Source organism: Zootoca vivipara, chromosome 12, assembly GCF_963506605.1.
Source record: "Zootoca vivipara chromosome 12, rZooViv1.1, whole genome shotgun sequence".
Classification (NCBI taxonomy): domain Eukaryota; kingdom Metazoa; phylum Chordata; class Lepidosauria; order Squamata; family Lacertidae; genus Zootoca; species Zootoca vivipara.
Window position 1 is genome coordinate 3,099,161 of NC_083287.1, and position 21,093 is coordinate 3,120,253.

General features: G+C 42.3%; 1 protein-coding gene across 6 annotated transcripts in view; it reads left to right on the plus strand.

Annotated features, from left to right (window-relative positions):
• TPK1 (thiamin pyrophosphokinase 1) overlaps nucleotides 1–21,093 on the plus strand; it is a 207,881-nt gene that overhangs the window by 90,888 nt on the left and 95,900 nt on the right. For all 6 annotated transcript variants that reach the window (XR_009558356.1, XM_035101357.2, XM_060280546.1 and 3 more), the window contains one exon: nucleotides 15,767–15,839. Coding sequence is in view for 5 of the 6 variants with exons in the window: in XM_035101357.2 (XP_034957248.2) it covers nucleotides 15,767–15,839 (73 nt within the window). In the remaining variant the exon portion in view is untranslated. The remainder of the gene's footprint in view (nucleotides 1–15,766; nucleotides 15,840–21,093) is intronic.

The following is a 21,093-nucleotide window of genomic DNA, read 5'->3' on the forward strand; positions in this document are numbered from 1 at the left end:
TTAAATTGTAATGTGGTGTGTGACACAGTACCAAACGGGAAAGCTGAAAACACCTACAAATTTATTGTTTTATTACCTATTCTATTATAAAATTACCCCTGGGTATCCAGAGTAATTTTTATTCTTTCTCAACTTGCTTCTGACAGAAAGGGGATTGAGTGGTCAGCACTCTGCCACACATATATAAAATGATAATGCATCTCTGGAGGAGTTCAAGGAACTTTAATAACATTCCTGACATATTTAAGAGAACTTTCATCAAAATTGCCATGGCTCTCAAGCTGGGTAGCACCTCATTCCGAATCACAGTGGAGTGTGCTACTTAATGCAGGCACATATAGGAAGGATGTCTTGCGATTTTACCTTTTTTAAAAAAAAAATCACATGAAGTTATAGCATCTTATTCACAGCTCATTTTAAGAACTTCCAGAGTATTGACTTCCCAGGCTCTGATGCTTTGAGATTTAATATTTCAGTATTTAGAGAGAGCATTGGGCACACAAGCTTAGCAAAGGGGAAAAATGTTAATCCAATGTGGGTTTTCGTTTTCCCAAATCAAGGGTGTAAATCAGATCCGATATGGTTCACTGCCTAGTGTGCCCAGACAACATATTTCATTCTGTCTGGAGCTGTTGGTCTGCTTGAGTTCTCCTTTAGCGTATGTGAAACATTTGTGTTCATAGCACAGAGGTCTTCCATTAAATAGTAGTTTAAGCTTTTTCACTGGTAAAAATTAAGTCCTTGGCTTAATTTTAAGCATTTGCTTCAAAATATATAGCATTAAGGACAGTTTTACATGCACCATCACACAGTAGCCCTTAGAGTGGATCACTCAGTTTGCAGGGTTGATGGCTGCAGTTGATTTTACATGGGGCACTATTCTTTAATATCTTTAATATCTCCATATTTCTTTTTAAAATGAGTTCCAGTCTACAGCAGGGGAAGGGTTGCTATTTATTTACATACATACATACATACAATACATACATACATACATACATACATACATACATACATACATACATACATACAGTCAGTGAATGCCTAAGCTTCATTTTATACTTTCAGACAGAAGATGTTGGAATGGTTCAAGTCTCTCCTCTCCAGGACATAGAAAGTCTTCATTGTAAACCAAGCTTTCTGCATGAATGCCTGGTTCTTTCTACCCTCTTCTTCTTTTCTTTCTAAGGATGGAAAATCTCCTTGTAGTGGATCCAACCACTTATCACCAATTAATAATGCACAGACTTACCCCACTAACTGCCCCCTATTAAATATAGTGAGGAGCACACACCTCACTGTACACCAATTAATACAAGGTTTTACAAATTTACCACGGGGTGTCTACAGTGAGTTGTGGGAGGGAAAATTAATAAGTAGAGTCTCAGGGAAAAAATCATCAAACAAACAAGAAAAGTTTATTAAACAAAAAGAAAGTTATGAAACAAAGTGTGTCACGAAATGTGGTCTTTCAGGTAGAAGTTAACTTATTTACTTTAGTTACGGGTAGGTAGCCGTGTTGGTCTGACGTAGTCAAAACAAAATTTTAAAATTCCTTCCAGCAGCACCTTAGAAACCAACTAAGTTTGTCATTGGTATGAGCTTTCATATGCATGCACACTTCTTCAGATACACAGAATTTTTTCATTTACTTTCATTAACTATAAAATGTCTCAGGCTTAAACACAGCGTACAGTCACAGCTTCTCTTAACCTCTCTTTACACAAAATCAGTTATACTTCTGTTTCTGTTACTTAGTCATATGACAGGTTGTTCAGTTAAATACTTTTAATACAACACAACTTCCTTCACAGATTATACCCTGGTTCATGAGGGTATAATCATGAGGAAAAGAGGGGCACTTTTCCTCAGTTACCACTCCTGAGGTATTCCCAATGGTATAACAGATCCAGGGGATCCCCTCACCCCTTGTGACTGGCTTGGGAGTCTTCTGTACCTAGAAGGACTCTCCTCTCCTGGCTAGATGGAGACCCAGGGAGCCTGAATTCCCACAGGTTCTACCTCTCCCGGTTCAGTCACAACCCTCCCAGGACACTCCTGTTCTCTCTGTATACCTTTTCTCCCAGACCCTCAACATGGTCTCCCTATCCAAGCTGTGAGGCTCTGTCCTCTTGCTATGGATAGTCTCCTCAGTGTGTATGTTTAACTTCACTCAGAACCAGTTCTCCCTCAGTCAAATCCTATCCCAGTCCCCATTTCTCCAACTGAACCTTAGCCCTATCTCTTCTTACATCCACCCCTATCTAACTCTCCCTCAGAAACTGTCCCTTTTATACTCCCTCCCAAAGTGCTGCTCCTCCCCCTTCTGTGGCTAGCCAATCAGAGAGAGGCTCCAGCCCTCTGGTGGCATTTCAGGGGCACTGCACCGCCAGACTGGCATGGCTCTGCTGTCCATCACACTCCTTAGGCCAGGGCTTTGTACAATCAAGTGCTACTATAGATGGTCCAGTTCACGGTGAAAGTTAGCCGCACATAGTTCTGTTACTTCAGCCCTCTGCTAATTACGTGTCCAGGCTACTGTGGTCCCTGGGTCGTGTTCCGCTTGAGACACCGGCTCCTGGAGGGAGAGAACAAGAAGGGGTGCTGTCGGCTTCCCAGTTTCGGTGAATGTCTCAACAAGGGGTGCCAACTTGAATAAAATATGGGGGGGCAGGTAAGCCATGCCCTGCATGATTGATCACATAACGCAGTGCGCACACACTGAATGGCTATCAACTTGTGGGGGCACCTCGCTCAAATAACTTGGGGGGCGAAGATCCCTCCGCTCCTAGGAATTGGCTCCTATGTGTTGGTGGTTTCTTTGACTAGAGCAGTATCAGTAGACATAAGAATGAAAGTTGATGTAGTAGTCAATATTCACATTTGTCAAGGAAGCTAATACTGCATACCAGCTCCTCGGTGATTTCTGCTTACTCCATCCCTAGGCAAGAAATTCCAGCATATATTTTCTTAATCTTGATGCAACATCACAGAAACTTGGGTCACCAGTTAATAATGAACTGCAAGACAAGATTTGAGCAGCAAGTACAACCTGCTAACAGATGTGCAAGAGTGAGCAGAAACCAGGCAAATATTCTACTTTGGAAAATGCCAACACACTAAATAAATTCTGTCATGTATAACCTATATATTCCCATTTTGTGAATGTAGCTAACTCAATGCTATATTACTAGTGGAAAATAATAATATCCTAGTTTTTGGAAACATTTGTAATCTCGCAAAATCAAAAATATGATACAAGAGCGGTTCTCCCTGCGAAAAAGAAGCAGCATTGTTTACAAATGTTGCAATTAGGTCACTTTATGCCTCACATTGCAACACATTTTATTACACAGGTCTTGATGTAGAAAATTCCTGTAGTAGTTTTTTCCAGCATCCAAACATCCAAAAAAAGTATTCTACTTGCACATCTCCAGTAACAAAATTGCCCGAATAAAATAGGTATACTTTCTAAATCTACGTAATTATAATATATCATTGAGAAAAAGCCAGACTCTAGCACTATTTTTTGTTGTGCACTGCTTTGCATAGAGCAATATACACATTTACCTATTAATAACCATCCCCTCTTCTTAGTGATCCTTGGAAATTGAGGTATGCAGTACAAGAGGGAGGGATTGCTGGAGCCATCATTTCAGCCCTTCAATCTACTACTGTATAGTTAAATTCCCAAAATGCTTTGAGGGACCTAATGACCACTAAAAGGTGTAGATATATCCATTGTCTCCTGCTTGTTGCAGGTCAGAATTGACCCAATAGGACCTTTTGAACAAGTGGAAATGCTTCCAAATGTAAGTTTTCCTAGTAAGTCAGCATTTATATTCTCTTTAGCAGCACTGATGCATATTGAGGCACAGTATTAAAGCGACAATAGAGTGACAGTTATCACTGCATTCATGAAGAAGTAGTGATTCAAGACTTGGATCAATGGACCTTTGCTGCAGCATAATAGCATAGTTCAGAAAACCTTGATAAGGTTATTTAAATAATTCTCAGTCAGCAAATGAGTTAAGCCCATACTTATCTTTAAGAACAAGGTTAAGTGTTTCTTAGGTTAGTGGAAGTAGCAGTTTTCATTAAGCAAGTGTTAAGTTTGTATTTTAATTAGAATCTAGCATGCTGAACTAAGTTTGAGTGGAGAACCTTAACTACCGCGTATATTCCGGTGTATAAGACGACTGGGCGTATAGGATGACCCCCGACTTTTGAGAAGATTTTCCTAATTAAAAAAGTAATATAATAATAATAATAATAATAATAATAATAATAATAATAATAATAATTATAAAAATTTAATTATACCCCGCCCATCTGGCCGGGTTCCCCCAGCCACTCTGAGCGGCTTCCAACAAAATATTAAAATACAGAAATCCATCAAACATTAAAAGCTTCCCTAAACAGGGCTGCCTTGAGATGCCTTCTAAAGGTCTGGTAATTGTTGTTCTCTTTGACCTCTAGTGGGAGGGCATTCCACAGGGTGGGTGCCACTACCGAGAAGGCCCTCTGCCTGGTTCCCTGTAACTTGGCTTCTCGTAGTGAGGGAACCGCCAGAAGGCCCTCGGCGCTGGACCTCAGTGTCCGGGCAGAATGATGTAGTCATGTAGAAAGAAGTAGTCTTATACGCAGGAATATACAGTAATTAAAATGAAATCTATATAACTGAAATCAAGTTTTCAAAGCATTTCAGTAGACCAGTGAATATTTTTTAATGAACAGATTTAAAACTGTTCACATAACATTACAGTTGTCTGTGTTTGTTCATTTGCTTGTTCCTTAACAGCACTGTACATCAGGGTAATCCATTTTATCCTCACAACAAGCCTATGAGATTGGTGAAAGATAGGAGCTGGTCCAATGTCACCTTATGAGCTTTGTGGTTGAGTGGGGATTAAAGCCACTCACAATTCACTGTCTGGGCTTATATTCATAATTTAGTATATTTGACCTTAAAAGTCGAATGTCAAATTGAATTAGATATTTGACTGCTTATGGTATGCCCACCAAGTGAATGTTTGAAATCTGCAGCCTAGTTTATCTTGGAGTTAGGGGAAAGAACAAGAAATGATTGATCTAATGGTTGCTGACATCACAATGACCTTTATCTCTGCATTGAGAAAGACTTTTCCTTACTGCTGCTTCTGGGGAACAGGCGAGCACGAGGGCACTCTAACAGGTTATCAATATTAGAAGGTCCTCAAACATCGTATTTTACCTTCCCCTTCTCATCTTCCAATGCTGTCTCTCCTGCCTTTGCTGATGGAGAGTTTTAAAAGCTGGACAGACTTACTTGCATGTGGAAACCTGCAATTTATTTTAGAAATAGCCCTTCTAGAGGGTCAAAGATATTGCCGAGTATTGCAGAGTGAGTCAAGTGCACAGTGTAATAGCTTTTGTCAATGAAGAGACGGTTCACACAAATTTGCAGCATGTGAATGATCATGTATATTGCATAGCCACACAAGAGAAATATTAGTGCAAACGAGACAGCATACAAGAGACAGCTACAGCCATTTCCACGATTGTAGATGTACTTTTTCCAAATACAGTGGTACCTTGGTTCTAAAACGCCTTGGTACTCAAACAATTTGGAACCCGAACTCTGCAAACCGGAAGGTAAGTGTTCTGGTTTGCGAACTTTTTTCAGAAGCCAAAAGTGCTCCGTTTTGAGTGTTATGTTTCCAATTTGAGTGCCACACTTCCGTTTTTAGTGTTATGCTGAGGTCTGTCTGTTTTTGCAATTTATTTTGCATTTTTGTTTTTGCAGCTCTTTTTTGTTTTGTTTTTGTGACTGTGTGGAACCCAGTTCAGCTATTTATTTATTGATTGATTGATTGATTGATTGATTGTCTGATTGCAGTACATTGTTGGTTTTGGAATGCTTTGGTTTTGGAACAGACTTCCAGAATGAATTAAGTTTGAGAACCAAGGTACCACTATACACAAAAAATAGAGGTTTTCTCCATTTTCAACAATCTGATTCACACTGACATTTCTCCGTGTGCTAACATATGGAGAGAAACATGGAGAAAGCAAATGCAGCTTCCCTGTGTGAGCTAGTCCTCATTAGTCACACAAAAAACAGTGTTGTATATTGGTGAGGTTGGGAGAGTGCGTGGGTGGGTAAGCAGTGAATAATCTTACCCGTGCTGTGAAATATTGTTCTCTGAGGTGCATAGTACTTTGCATGCCCACACTATGGCAACCCAAGGGCCTTCATTCCTCCTCTTCCGGCATTTAACAAGCTGTATGAATAGCCCCGCCAGGGCAAGAATTAAGTCTGTTTGGGAGGGGAATATAGGGAAGATTAGAAGATGCTGCTCCTTCCTCTCATAAATGGAGCCTCTACCCTCTCCTCCCTGGCATAGTGCCAGATTGCGCCTTTAGCCTTTCAACTATAATATTGCTTTTGACCATCCAGGGACATTCATATGCTAGGTTTTGCAATCCATGTAGCTTGTTATGTAGACTAATCATTATTTGCCTAATCCAGGCATAGGCAAACTCGGCCCTCCAGATGTTTTGGGACTACAACTCCCATCATCCCTAGCTAACAGGACCAGTGATCAGGGATGGGAGTTGTAGTCCCAAAACATCTGGAGGGCCGAGTTTGCCTATGCCTGGCCTAATCATTGTGTTTTTAGCAGTTTAAGTGTATCTGTAATAAACAAATTACCATTATTTTACCTTCCATTTTTCAATAATATAACCAAGGCTTTTGATATCAGAATACCTACTGAGTGATCTTCCCCCTCTGCCCCCAAAATATATGCAGACCCGGACATAAATGTTCCATTTTAATAATTTCCTGGATCAATCAACTCCCCAGTTAAACAATTCTGACTATGCTGTCAGAATGCTAACTACCGGCAAGAACTTACTTATTTTCCATAAAGAATTTCATTACATCTAGGTCACTGTATATCTTACACCAAATTCAATAATTCTGCTAGTAGTGTACCATTTTGGTAAATGATTCTGTGGCATGCATTTGCAAAGTATTCTTATAGGCGTAAACATATTAAATTCATAGAGGGGAACCCCCTAGATAGCTTGAAATTAAGGCAGATACAGCTAATCTGGTCTAATTTTGTTGGATAGGGTTCAATTGTTGGAACCCAAGTATGTGGATAAGATGAGTGGCATGCCCAGCCAACCATCAGTGTTGGCTTCCCTTCTGCAGTTTAGGGATGCTCATATTAGTCCAGGTGGCTGTGAGTACTCTCTGGAGAGAGAGGGAGCAGTCCTCGCCTCTTTAAAAGTGGCATCAATTTGCTAATTCCTGAAGAAACATCTACAGAGTGGTTATCAATATTCTCTTTCTAAGCAAGGCGTTTAAGAGAGTGGCAACCAGTCAACTCCAGTCACTTCTGGATAAAAATACTTTTCTAGATCTATTTCTGTTGGGTTTCAGGCCTAGTTTTGAGATGGAAACTGCCTTGGTATCCCTGTGGTGACTGTTGCCACGGAAGAAACACAGGTGGCATGACTGTTGATTTTGCTAGACATGAAACTGCCGGGGGAATCATATGGAGATTTGGGCTGTGGGGTTGCCAGTACCTAGGTGACATCCGCGCTAGCCATCATTTCCATCAGATGCGCATTAGGCTGTGAATGCCCTGAGTAAGGCCTGGATACAGTGATGGGCTGGATGAGTGTGAACAAATTTAAACTCTGTCCTGAAAATATGGGCATACTGTTTGAAGTTCTGCTGGGGAGGGGCATGAATGGTGTTCAGTATGGTTTGCAAGGGATTGCCCTCCCCCTAAAGAGGTAGGCTTGCAAATTGGGGGTGCTTTTGGATTCTGCATTGTCATCAGAGGCTTAAGTGGCCTCTGTGGATCAAAGTGAATTTATTAGCTTCGATTGCTACTTCAGATGCAACTATATCTGGATGGAGATAGCCTAGTCACACTTGTTCATTCTCTAGTATCCTCCTACCTAGACCATTATAGTACATCAAGCATAGTCAAACTCTGCCCTCCAGATGTTTTGGGACTACAACTCCCATCACCCCTAGCTAACAGGACCAGTAGTCAGGGGTGATGGGAATTGTAGTCTCAAAACATCTGGAGGGCCAAGTTTGCCTATGCCTGTAATACATTGTACATTGGTTTGCCTTGAATAATGGCCTAGAAACTGTACAGTCATACTTCCGTTGACGTATCCCTCCAGTTACGTAAACTTTGGGATACATAAGTGGCAAATCCGGAAGTATATTTCCAGGTTTTTGCCACATGCGCAGAAGTGGTCCCTCCGGTTGCAGAAACCTCGGGATCCGACCGGAGCTCCGGAACGGATCCCTTCTGCAACTGGAGATACCACTGTAGTTGGTTCGACATAGAGCCATACAAGACTAGGCATTGTCATATTATGCCTATACTTCAGCAGCTGAGCTCACTCCCAGTCAGTTTGTGAGCCCAATCTGGTTTTAGCCTATAAAGCCTTGATTGCTTTGGAACAAGATTAGCTAAAAGTTTGTTCCTTCATGATATACCACCCAAAGCTTAAGATCCTCTTCAGAGGCCCTGCTCAGTGTGCCACCACCAAGTGACTTGAGGCAAGCTAGGAAGGAGAGAGCCTTCTCAGTCATGACTGTAATGGTGTAGGTAGCTTCCTCACGAGTAAGCAGCTGCAATCCCTGCGTTTGGTTTTTACAGGGTTTTATTATATACATATGTACAAGACAGAGCATCAAAAAGCATGACTGTACTAATCCAATTCAGAATCCGGAAGCGCCCCCCTTCATGATTTCCGCCAGCATAACCCCCGGGGCACCCTGAACCTCCTCCATTGGTCCCTCCTCTGTTGGGGTGAGGGTGCTGGTGGAGCATCCTCTCCGCTAGAGCTACTCAATTGAGGGATCGGCGCTGTGGCTCCTGGAGCCTCCTCCTCTTGAGCGCTTGGGTCCGCCCTCTGCAGCCCTCCCTCTGGAGCTCCCATCTCCACAACATCCCTAAGGGTTTGCATCTCCGCCTGAGCCTCAGTCCCACCTTCCAGAGGAAGCTGCCAGGTGCTAGGCACTGGGGCTCTGGTAGCATCCGAGAACCCTCTCTCTGATCCACCCCTGGTGGTCCCCTGACACTGACACCCTGGTTATGAAAGTAGCTTCTCTAGAGAGGCTCACTTGGCATCTTCTTGTGAAGACCTTTTCATTCTCCCACACCTTTTAAACATGCTTCAAAACAAACCCCGGTCCTTCACTGCTTTTACTGTGGGTTTTTAATTGAGCTGTGCAAATTGTTTCTTCCGTCTCTGCCAGGGGAAGTTTTATGTATTTTTATTTATCTTTGTTGCTCTCATTGCTGTAAGTTATATTCTTAAATATTGTATGATGTTTGTTTTCATTTTGCAAGCCACCCAAGGAATTACTTTGAGAGAGATTAGGCTTTTAAATACAGTGATATACAGTAACAAGTCAAAGATCTCTGGTAATAGGTACATGGAAGTCATGAGAAATTCTATTTCCATGTGCAACCTATTTGTGCCTCTTTAAAAACCAGGGACATTGTGAGGCATGGTACTATCTGGGGCAGCATTTTATATTTCAGATGTGGGAGACAAGGTTCTCAGCAAGGTTTACAGGCCTTCTTTTGGTTTATTCAGGATTAAATGAGATGGGTGGGGTGGAAGCAGTGCATTTAAAGAACATTTATTGTGTTTATTTTTTTTGTTTATTTTTACACTGCATAGTAACCGTGCATGTTGTCCACTTTCAGTCTGAGGTAGCACGTCAATGAATGTAGCTAACCACAAAAGTGCAAGGTTAAAACCTACCATGAAGGGTTTTTTAGTCTCGTTCACGGTGGAATTCAGATTGTCAGACTCAAGGCTGCTGCTGCTGCTGCTTCCAGAACTTATCTGTCAGATTAGCAGGTGGTCTCTTAACTGGACATAAAACAACAAGATTTGGGGCCTCTATAAAAACATGAGAAATATATTGCTTCATAGAGAAGAGTCTATTTTCACCAACCATTATGTGGACAATGAAGACTTTGTACAAATGTGCATAAAGTGATTTGTGGGTGGGGAACTGTAATAAACAGATGCCATGAGCCCAAGAGATGACATTCCATCACTGGGTGTGGACAGGTCCCTAAATGTAGATTGGTCCAGGTAGACCAAATCCTTGCATGTCATTATGATGGATGGCAGTGATTTAACCAATCTTGACCTCTATTTGTGCCAAGTGAAATAGAGTCCAATCTGATTGTGAACCTTTGCTCAAAATCCTCAAAAGCACAGCTAGCCTCATTTAACATGACTATTCTTTTAGAATTTGGCTTCAGCTATAACAATTAATTTAGGTAATCAGTGTGATTAAGTGATTGATATTTTTGTAGAAGTGAACTTAAAAAATACCCACTGTGAAAGACTGCAATGATTGAAAAAATAAATCATCTTTCTGCATCTCTTGATTGGTTATGTGCATTTAAAGATGACCTTCCAAAAAACAAATGAGATGTCTGTTACTTAGTCAACTGTTACCTTCATTAAGGAACCACAAAATGGCATCTATATATTTGATAGCATGGTATTTATTCCAGGGTGTGTTTGGACTGATTAACTCATTAGTTAAAAGCATGGGATTAAAACATACTTAACCGTTTGGTAACCCCAGTACTGTTTTTTTTTATCGTGATCAACTCCCACCCGGAAACCAATGTCCCCACTGTGGAAGGACGTGCAAATCCAGAATTGGCCTCCACAGTCACTTGCGGACTCATTGTTAAAACCGTGTTTATGGAAGACAATCTTACTCGGCTACGAGTGATCGCAGAAGAAGAAGACGAAGAGGAAGAAGAGGAAGAAGAAGAAGAGTTTTTATATTGACAGGAGTAGTTTGGTTCCTGGATGGCATCCACCTGTCTTGGGAGACAATGGAAGAGTGCACTTTCCATGGGGGGGGGTAGAGCCAAACCTTGGAGAGTTACAGTGCCTGCTATGGCTGTAGAAACCAATGTGGGAGAGACATGTTTTATTGCCGCTGGGGTAGATGAAGGCGCCCAGTTGTGATTGCAGATGCACCATGGCGTCCCTTCTCTCTGCTCTCCTCCCAGTGGTCATTCCTCCTTTGGTCACTGCTGCAGATACATGAATGATTAAACAAAATAATAAAATTAAATGATCAAAAAACCTTTCAGTTTAACATGTGTTAAGGGCTTCCCATGTTCACTCAAGCTGCAAAATGCTAATAAATTACCCCTGCCAAGCTAGCTCCCCCAAGCTTAACAAATGCACTACAGTATTTAGGGAATATTGATGTGGTATGCTATGCTATCACTTGCTTGGAGTTGAATAGCTGGCTGCGGCAGAGCATTGGACCGAAGTCCCAGATTAGACATGCACTGGAATATACGCATGTACAACTGAAACTATCATTCCATGTTGGAAGCATGCAACTAGCAACCAACATTGTCCACACAGAATTGGAAGGAACCTTGACAGTCATGTAGCACACAGTTTGCCTCCATGGTAAAACAGTGATTTTCTGGCTTTTGGGGAACTTGAGTTAAGATGAAAAGCCCTTAGCTCAACCTGAAACAAAATGATTTTCTTGTTAATTTAATTATAGCATAATTGTTCCTGGATAATATGACATTGTTGGTCAGAGATTTGTCAGAATTCAGGATAAAGTAATGATCTCTTCTTCACTAAACTCATACCTTGTTAAACATAGTTGCATGCCTCATCTTGTCATTGATTTAATCAGGGGTGGAAATTGGCATTTACCCATTACAGCACCCTTCCATTATAAGCATTAAATGTGAAAGGGAAGTCCTAAAACAGGGCTCCACTGCTAGGAGTGGGAGTTTGGCCTGTGTCCATTGGCTGTAATCCAGATGTGCTGTTTGTTTGTTTGTTTGTTTGTTGCATTTATATACCGCCCTTCCTCCAAGGAGCTCTGGGCATCATGCATGGCTTTGCTCTGATTTTATTCTCCCAACACCCATGCAGGGCAGGCAATGCTGAGAGATAGTTACTTCTCCAGAGTCACCCGGTGAGCAAGGATTTGAAGCTTGGTTCAAGCCTGTTGGGCAAAAGATTCCTGCATTGCAGGGGGTTGAACTAGATTACCCTTGTGGTCCCTTCCAACTCTATAATTCTATGATTCTATCCACTACCCTGCACTGACAGTATGTGCACAGTAAGTGCAGTTGCCACACCAAGGAAACAAAGTCATGCTGGTTGGATTTTAAGTAGCGCCTCCATGCTTTCAACTGTTTCCGCATACTGACTGCAGTATTCCATGATACTTTCTATAGACTGTACCATGGATCATTGTAACTGCTAATTGGGAGGAAAATAGATTGTACAAGCCATGCCAGCCTGCATAAAATTTATAAGCTGATATAGAATACCAAGTGAGGTGATTAAAGTAAATTAAATACCCCAGCAGCACAGTTATTGTGTTGTTTACTGCAAAGATGACATATATTCAGGAGATATGGCATTGAAGGTTTAAAACAGAATAGAATGCCCACAGGTCTTGAAGAAGGATTTTGTTTGCTTATAGGCTTTATGAGTCCCAAACATGATGCTTTGTTAACTTTTAGGGGTACTTATTACTGGCATCAAGAAAAAAGTAGAAGCAGAGTAACATAATACCTGTAAGGTTTCATTCCACTCCTGACATCTCAAAGGCCAGGTTCCAGAGATCTGCGCACCATTAACTGTAGATGTGCAGACTATTTTCAGCCTTCAAGCCATAGCCTCTTTTTGCTCTCCAAAAAGCCACACTGGAACTTTTCATACCCTTTCAGAGGCATTGCCAGAGGTTTGAGTGGCTGTCACTGGCTCTAGAGACTGGCATTGGTGTGGGACTGGCGTAGTAGGTATATGTTTTAGTTATGTGGAGGGGATGCGCTTAAAGTTAAAATAGTTCATAATAAAACATAGATTAACTCAACCTTTCCTTGTTCTGAATAGTTCTTGTCCAGGGAGTCATTAAGAAAATGAAAACCAAATAAAGTGCTCAAATACATAGCATATTATTTGAATGACTAATGTATAAAAGACCATGTAGTTAGGAAGGGAGCACACATATTATTCCCTTTCAACAGAATGAAACACAAATAAACCTTGATAACTGTTGGCTCATGGATGATCAGCAGTTGCATAGGGCTCTTCAGGATTTTTAAGGGAACTGTAGGTGTTTATGAAGCTTGCTTTTGAATGCTATGATAGGAGCCCTGCAGTATCCTGTCTGTTACTCTTTCAGTGTTCCAGTCAGATCTGAAATCACATTCAGTGGCAAGAAAAGCTTAATGGAAAAGATATGCCATTAAGTGAAGAATTGAGGCATAATTGGGACAATTAAGGTGCCAAAAAAAGCCCCAACAGCCCTGAGGGATTACTGAATTGCTCACTTTTGCATTTCCTTTACATGGGACACTTTGATAATCTTAATCTTAAACCTAACTTTAGCATTAACACAAATGTTGAAATCCTATTTTTTGGAGTCTCAGAACTTTTCAAATTCTTTTTTCAAATCCTGTTTTTTGGAGTCTCGGAACTCCAATGGTTATGTTGTTAGTCTTAAGACCCAGAGAGGGCCATAGGTTCCTCATCCCTGGTCAGGTCTTCACAGATTTCCTCCTTGTTTCAGCCACAGCTACATTGAAACATATATTTCCATCTTAAAATTCCAGCCTCCAAAGGTCTGTGTCTTCTGCATGGAAAGTTCTCCAGAAGGAAGAGCAAGTCAGGCTGGCTTTGCAGTCCCTCTTCTGAAGAAGTGAAGGTTAAGGCAAGAATAAGACTTGCCTGATTCAAAGCAGGAGGTTCCATAGAATCATAGAGTTGGAAGAGACCACAAGGGCCATCCAGTCCAACCCCCTGCCAAGCACGAAACACCATCAAAGCATTCTTGATATATGGCTGTCAAGCCTCTGCTTAAAGACCTCCAAAGAAGGAGACTCCACCACACTCCTTGGTGGCAAATTCCACTGCCGAACAGCTCTTACTGTCAGGAAGTTCTTCCTAATGTTTAGTTGGAATCTTCTTTCTTGTAGTTTGAATCCATTGCTCTGTGTCCACTTCTCTGGAGCAGCAGAAAACAACCTTTCTCCCTCCTCTATACTTCTTCCCATTTTATATTTCTGACAAGTAGGCAAAAAGATGAAAGGACGTAGGTGGTGTGTGGTCTAAACCACAGAGCCTAGGGCTTGCCGATCAGAATGTTGGCGGTGAATAGCAATATAGAAAGGTGGTATACAAATTAAAAGTGAACATGCATTAAAATACTGTGAGGTTCAGATTTAATGCCCATGGTCTGGTGTTACAAGAACAGGCTCTGAGATTGAGATTGTGTGTGCATGCAGCGGACGCCACTGAGACAGGCAGAGCCGTACTTTGTTTGCTGAGAACGGCACAGCTTCTGGACTTTGCAGCAGTGCATTAAGGGCTTATACATAACTTCCTTTCAATCTCTAGGTAGCTGTAAGCCTTTCTGTGAGCAGAAATGTAAGTCACTGCAGGTTAACATTCACCAGAATATACATGCAACTTCAAATTCAATTCCAAATGTTCCATAGCAACAAAATAATGTTTTCCAAAACGTGTTGAAAAACTACCTTTCTGCAAGTACACGGTGTGGGGTGGGAGAAAATAGGATATACTACTCTAGATTTTTCCTATTGATGTAATCAATGATGCTTCCTGTGCTATACATATGTGGGGAAACTCTATCTACCGTAGTTTTCACTCCATAAGACGCACCTAAGTTTTTGAGCAGGAAAACAAGAAAAAAATATTCTGAGCGCGGGGCAATGGCGAACAGCCTGCCCACCACTCCCAAACCTTCCCCGGGGATTCAGGGGAAAGGGGAGGCTGCTAGCGAGAGCCGCACAGAGCGTGTAAGCAGCTCTCGCTTTTCAGCGAGCCGGGAGGAGGGACGGACGGGGCTGCCATCCGTCCCTCCTCCCAGCTCGTTGAAAAGCAAGCAGAGTGGGAACCGCTTACAGGCTGTGTGTGAGCAGGAGGCGCGGTTGGGAGAGGCTGCTCCCCCCAGCGGCCGTGGAGGAGGAGGGAGCAGCGTAATTTAGGGTTGCTCATCCCTCTGCTGCCGCTGGGAGCCATGGATCCAATGGCAGTGGCATCCCTCCACTTGAGGGATCCCACTGCCGCCCATTGCCTTCGCTCCATAAGACGCACAGACATTTCCCCTTCATTTTTAGGAGGGAAAAAGTCTGCCTCATGGAGCGAAAAATATGGTAGTTTCTTGCAACCCTGGAAACCCAGCAGGGAGAATAATATCTGGAGACTATGCTGCTTATCCATGGTAGAATTATAGGAGAGCTGTCTCTGTGACTGGGTGGATTCTTTCCTTCCTTCCCTAATCATGCTGATGAATACACAAACATGCCTAGATCCTATGAATTATAAAAGAGACGGAAAAGCAGCCCATTAATAAGATTCTGAGTGAAATGAATTGTGATACCTGCTATAATTTTCACTCGTTTAGTATCTTCAAGGATAAATGTTACATATCTGTGCATCAGTCGGGCTGATCTCAGTCCAGTAACTAAAAATTATTATAGTCCAAGACATTAGTTTCTTAGAAGCGAAGATTGGAAATTTCAATCCATTTTATTGATGTTAACTTTGGAAAAGGACATCGCTGTTTCAGTCTTGCAGCCACCCCCACCCCACCCCCCGAAAGCTCTCTCTTTTTTAAAAATTCAAGAAATAAAGTGTGAGGAGGTTAATAAAAAAAAAATCTAACTAAGTATTACTTCTTTCTCAGCTTTTTGCCTGATTACATCAGTGGGGACTTTGATTCTATTATGCCTGAAGTAAAGGAGTATTATACAGTCAAGGTAAGTTTTTTAAAAATAAAAATTTCCTAGAAATCTTCTTGAACACTCATTTTGTTGCTCTGTCGCCTGGCATGCTTGGGAAATGCTTCTCCCTATAGCAAAATGTTCTAAATAACAGTTACTGGGTTACTGGGTCTCAGGTAGAAGCAAATCAGTGTATTTCTGGTATATATCACTTTCTTGTGAGCCATCACACCATTCTGTCCTTTAATCTGTGAATTTACGGAAATCACATCTTAAATATGTATTTTCTCTCAAAACACATGCTTCAAAACATATATTAACAGGCCTTTTTTTGATCTAAGAACTGTGTTGGCATGTTTGGGAAGTGAGAAGCTCAGAGCAGATCAGTTTGTGTTAGAATTCACAGTATCAAATTTCTGGAGCATCCCTGGTCAGGGCTGGCCCTACGATGAGGCAGAGTTAGGCATATGCCTCAGGTGAAGGATGCTGAGGTGTTAGGAGGGACCAGAGCTGTGAGTGCCATGTGGCCCCTATGTGAGCCTGTCCTTTCACCAGTATTGGAGTAAGATTCAACTACTAGTCCAGTTGGCTTCTGTATGTGCCCCCGGGGAGGGCACCATCTTGTCCTTCGCCTCAGGCAGCAAAATGTCTTGAGCTAGTCCTGTCGCTGGTCAAGCGTTCCTCAGTGAGCATACTGCAAATGACAGACCAGCATCCCTTGAAGCAGTATTTCCCAATCTTTTTGCGGCTGTGGCCCCCTTCCGACCTTGTTTCCTTCCTGTGCCCCCCCACCCTGTCCTACCAGTAGAAAGGTAGCCATTTAAATATTTTGTTTGTAAATGGAACATGTTTTATTCATAATTTTATAATATATACAAAATACAATTCCATAAAATGGTAAGAACATGATGGGATATTGTTGAAGCAGAAAAACAGATCCAGAAAGGACCCCAAGGGTCATCCTTCTAGTGCAACCGCTGCAACGTAGGAAACTCTGGTAAAGCATCCATGGCAGATGGCCATCCAACCCAGTAGCGTAGCCAGGGGGGCGCCCCGGTGGCACTTACCTTGGGGGCGGCACATTGGAGCCCCAGGCGATGCACAAGTCCAGGCAAGCAAGCAGGTCCCCTTTCCCAGCCCTACCCATTTGCACCCCACACCGCCCATACCTGACCTGGGGGTTCTGGATCACCGGCTCTATGGGTCAAAGCAGGAGCCTCTGCAGTCACCCTCTCCTGCCGGAAACAAACCAGACTCCTGGCAGAGTTGGAGTTCCAACAGATATTGGGACATTGAAGTCTCCCATGACTACTATATCTCTTTGAATGTTTGGTAATCTGCTTTTTGAAGTCATAATCCAGTCTCCAGTCTGTTTTGGCAGTTTATAGCAGACATCCACAGTAGGGTCACTGTTGTTTCTCTTTCCTACAATTTTTATCCATATTCCCTCAATCTACTTTCCATGCTCCAGGTCATGGATTTCTTCACAAGTGTTCACATTCTTTACATATAATGCTACTCCTCCTCTCTTCCTGTTTGGTCTATTCCTTTCGAACAAGTTATACCCCTCAATTCCTACATTCCACTCATGAGTCTTATCCTACCAGGTTTCAGTAATGCCTACCTGTATTAAAAGCTCCAATTCATCTTGTTTGTTTCCCATACTTTGTGCATTTGTATAGAGACAACTGAAACCATGAGTCGCTTCCTCCAGCTGCCTTCTTCTTGTGATTTCTTGCCCTAAAGCAGGTTTCAAGAGCACCACCTCAGTTTCCTGTGCATCAATGAAGCTATTATCCCCAGTACCATGAGTTCCTCTGTCCCTCTCCCTGAAGTTTAAAGCTGTCTTGAAGCAGAGACCTTGATTCAAGAAGCCAAACCCTTCCTGAAAACACCACCTGCACAGCCAATTATTTCCCTCCAGTATTTTCCTCTCTCTTCCTGGACCAAGACTTTCAACAGGGAGTGATGAAAAGACTACCTGTGCCCCAAGTCTCTTCAACTCCCTGCCCAGAGTCTCATAATCCCTTGCTATATATTATAGGCTGGTATTATTTGTACCGACATGAATCAGAAGGAAGGGGTGGTGATCTTGGGATTGATCATGAATCTTTGCACCTGGGAGATAGCACACCTCCAAGGAAATCCTGTTTCCTCCTCACACTACTGCCTCTGTCCCCTCAGTAGGGAGTTACCTACCTGCACCAAATGTCTCTCCCTCCTCTCGGGAGTGGCAGGAATTGTTCTGTACACTTCCAAAGCCTGCTTGGAATGTTCTGTTCTTAGGTCTGCTACTGCTGTTCTTGAGTTTTCCCCTTCTGTCTATTGGAGCTTATCTGAATATTATTAAGATAGGTTACAAAGGGTGGAACCTTATGGTTTGAGTACTTCCTATTCCTCCCTCTCAGCTTGCCTTCTCTAGACTGCAATTCCATTTCTCTGATGTCTCCATGGAAGGTAGCTAGGTATCAACATACTCATCTACCATCAGTAGCCTAGGATCTGAAGGGCTTAGGTCAAGAATGGAAAAAGACTCCTCCAAGTCCATCCCCTCCTGTCTCTTTCACCTCTGGGGCATGGCAGGAATTCTGCGCACTACCTTTCGCAGCCACCTTGGTGTATTTTGAGGTTGGCAACTGCTCTCCTAGCTTTTCTGGAAACCAGAATTGGTGTCCAAGGTGAGAGCATGGAAGCAATTTTGCAGCTCCAACAACAAAGCATGGCTCGTGACTGTCCTATTTCTGTGTGTCACATTCCTCCATTTCTTGCACTGGGTGATCTTCCTGCTCCCTAGGGGCACCCAACCTGTGTTGCTGTTCCATCACAGTCCACTCAGCTCTGTTGAGAAACTGCATGTTGTCCTATAGCTCGAGGTATGGCTAGGCGGGCCTCAAGGTCTGTACCTTCTCTTCCAGCAAGACAACCACCAGTTTGCACTTGCTACAAGTGTACTGCTGCATGTTTTGCGGCAGAAAGACAAACATGGCACAGCTGTTGCAGGTCACTGCAGTATAATCCAAGTAAATTCACTTATAAAAACATAACTTGCTGGGAAATGTAATATTCCAAAGAGACTTTCACTATGGAGGGAATATAGGCACCAAAAGTATCAAACCTGCTGTGTCATTAATAAATACATTAACACCACAGATAGCTCTGTCATTAATCTTTCTCTTTTGAAGGCCCCCCAAAGATACTTGGTAGAAGTAGGCTTTCAGTGAATCTTTATGTCAACTTGCTTTTTAGTCAAATGTCAGCAAGTTTACATGAAGATTATATAGCAGCTACTATTAGTCCTTTGACAGAGTATCAATCACTTGGCAAATGGTGTACACTTTATTTTTCTTGATTTCTGCTTATCTTTTCTGGTTATTATGTGAAGAAACAGACTGAGAGTGTAAAGCTGCTCAACTATGAAGTTTTATGGGATATTAATTACTGTTGAGTGACTTTCAATGGAATGTACAGTGGAAGTATGAAGTTTTTTCTGGAACAGAAACACGCCTTTTCACGTATTGAAAAAAGTTTGTGATGGCCTTCAATTTAATAAATAAAATTTGCTATAATTTACAGGGAAATATTACCTATAACATTTTCTTTTTTAATTTCCTGTTACAATAGCATATTAAGACAGGGGTTCACAGATTCTAGCTAGGTTTTTTGTTTTTTTTAAATGGCCATTATTTCCTAGTACCCAGAAGGAACACCCCACCCCACTATGAATAATATACACGCTTAGCAAAATGCAATTAATTATTTTCATTAGGTTAAGAAATAGATAAAGTGAGTTTTTTTGTTTTTTAATAAATGATGTAATTACTTAACTTTCAAATTTTTCATCCTTTTTTTACATCAGAAACAAAATGTTTATAAAAAATTGAAATACCATATGTAGCATTTAAAGTTGCTGATTTTAAAGCCAAAAAAGTGAGAATGTATGGATCTCAGCAAAGGATGCTGCAGCAAAGCCCTGTAATGACTTGTTTCCATTCAGCCTTTCGCACACAAAGGATTGATAAGTGCTGTCTGGCAAAGACATGGAGAAATCAAGAAGTAATTATCAGTGCGATAGATATCTCCCCAACTTCCAAAAGGTGTCAAACTATCTACCTGACTGAGAAGACACTGGGCAGTAACCATTTTTAACCACTATGGGAACCGTTTGGGATATGAATTTACAAAATAGACTGGACCTAAACTTCCACAGAAGCGCTTGTTTATGTGCAGTGTGTGCAGGGATGGAGGCCTGAGTGTCCAAAGATGTTAGAGGCTATCTAAACCCCCCAGTTTTTCTCCAAATGGATTAATTTGTATTAGAGGTCATTTACCCAATTGGAGGGCCTCTGAAGCAGCTGTTGGCCCTTAGTTGCTAACCCAGAGGCAAGAGTCATGTGTGAGAAATTGGGGGCTGTATCAGGAGCATGTACTGGGAGACCACTTAGGGCCTGGGTTGGTCCTTACAGATGTTGCTGAGCTACAAGTCCCATCCTTAACTGCTCTTAACGGGTTTACACTTCCTCTAAAATAGCAGGTACGTAACCTGGGGTACTCCTGAATCTTTGCTGTTGCTTGAGCTTCAGGTGGCCTTGGTGGCACAGAGTATCTTCCAACAACTTTGTCTGGTGGCCCAGCTGCGCTGGTATTTGGACAGGGATAGCCTAACTCAGTGTTTCTCAACCAGTGTGCCTCCAGATGTTTTGGGACTACAACTCCCATCATTCCTGACCACTGGTCTTGCTAGCTAGGAATGATGGGAGTTGTAGTCCCAAAACATCTGGAGGCACACTGGTTGAGAAACACTGGCCTAACTCAGGCATCCCCAAACTGCGGCCCTCCAGATGTTTTGGCCTACAACTCCCATGATCCCTAGCTAACAGGACCAGTGGTCAGGGATGATGGGAATTGTAGTCCAAAACATCTGGAGGGCCGAAGTTTGGGGATGCCTGGCCTAACTTCTGTCGTCTGTGCTCTGGTAACCTCTGCAATGTGTTATATGTGGGGCTGCCTCTGAAGACAGTTTGGAAACTTCAGCTGGTGCAGAATTCGGCAGCATAGCTGCCAAGTTTTCGCTTTTCTCGCGAGGAAGCCTATTCAGCATAAGGGAAAATCCCTGTAAAAAAGGGATAACTTGGCAGCTATGTTCGGCAGCCAGGTTGCTCACTGGGGCAAGACGGTTTGAGCATATTACATCTATCCTGGCCCAATTGCACCGACTCTCCACTCCCTTCTCCACAGCACTGGACCAAACGAGCCCCGGTGCCTGCTTACCTGTGTCTTGTGAGCGGCAGGC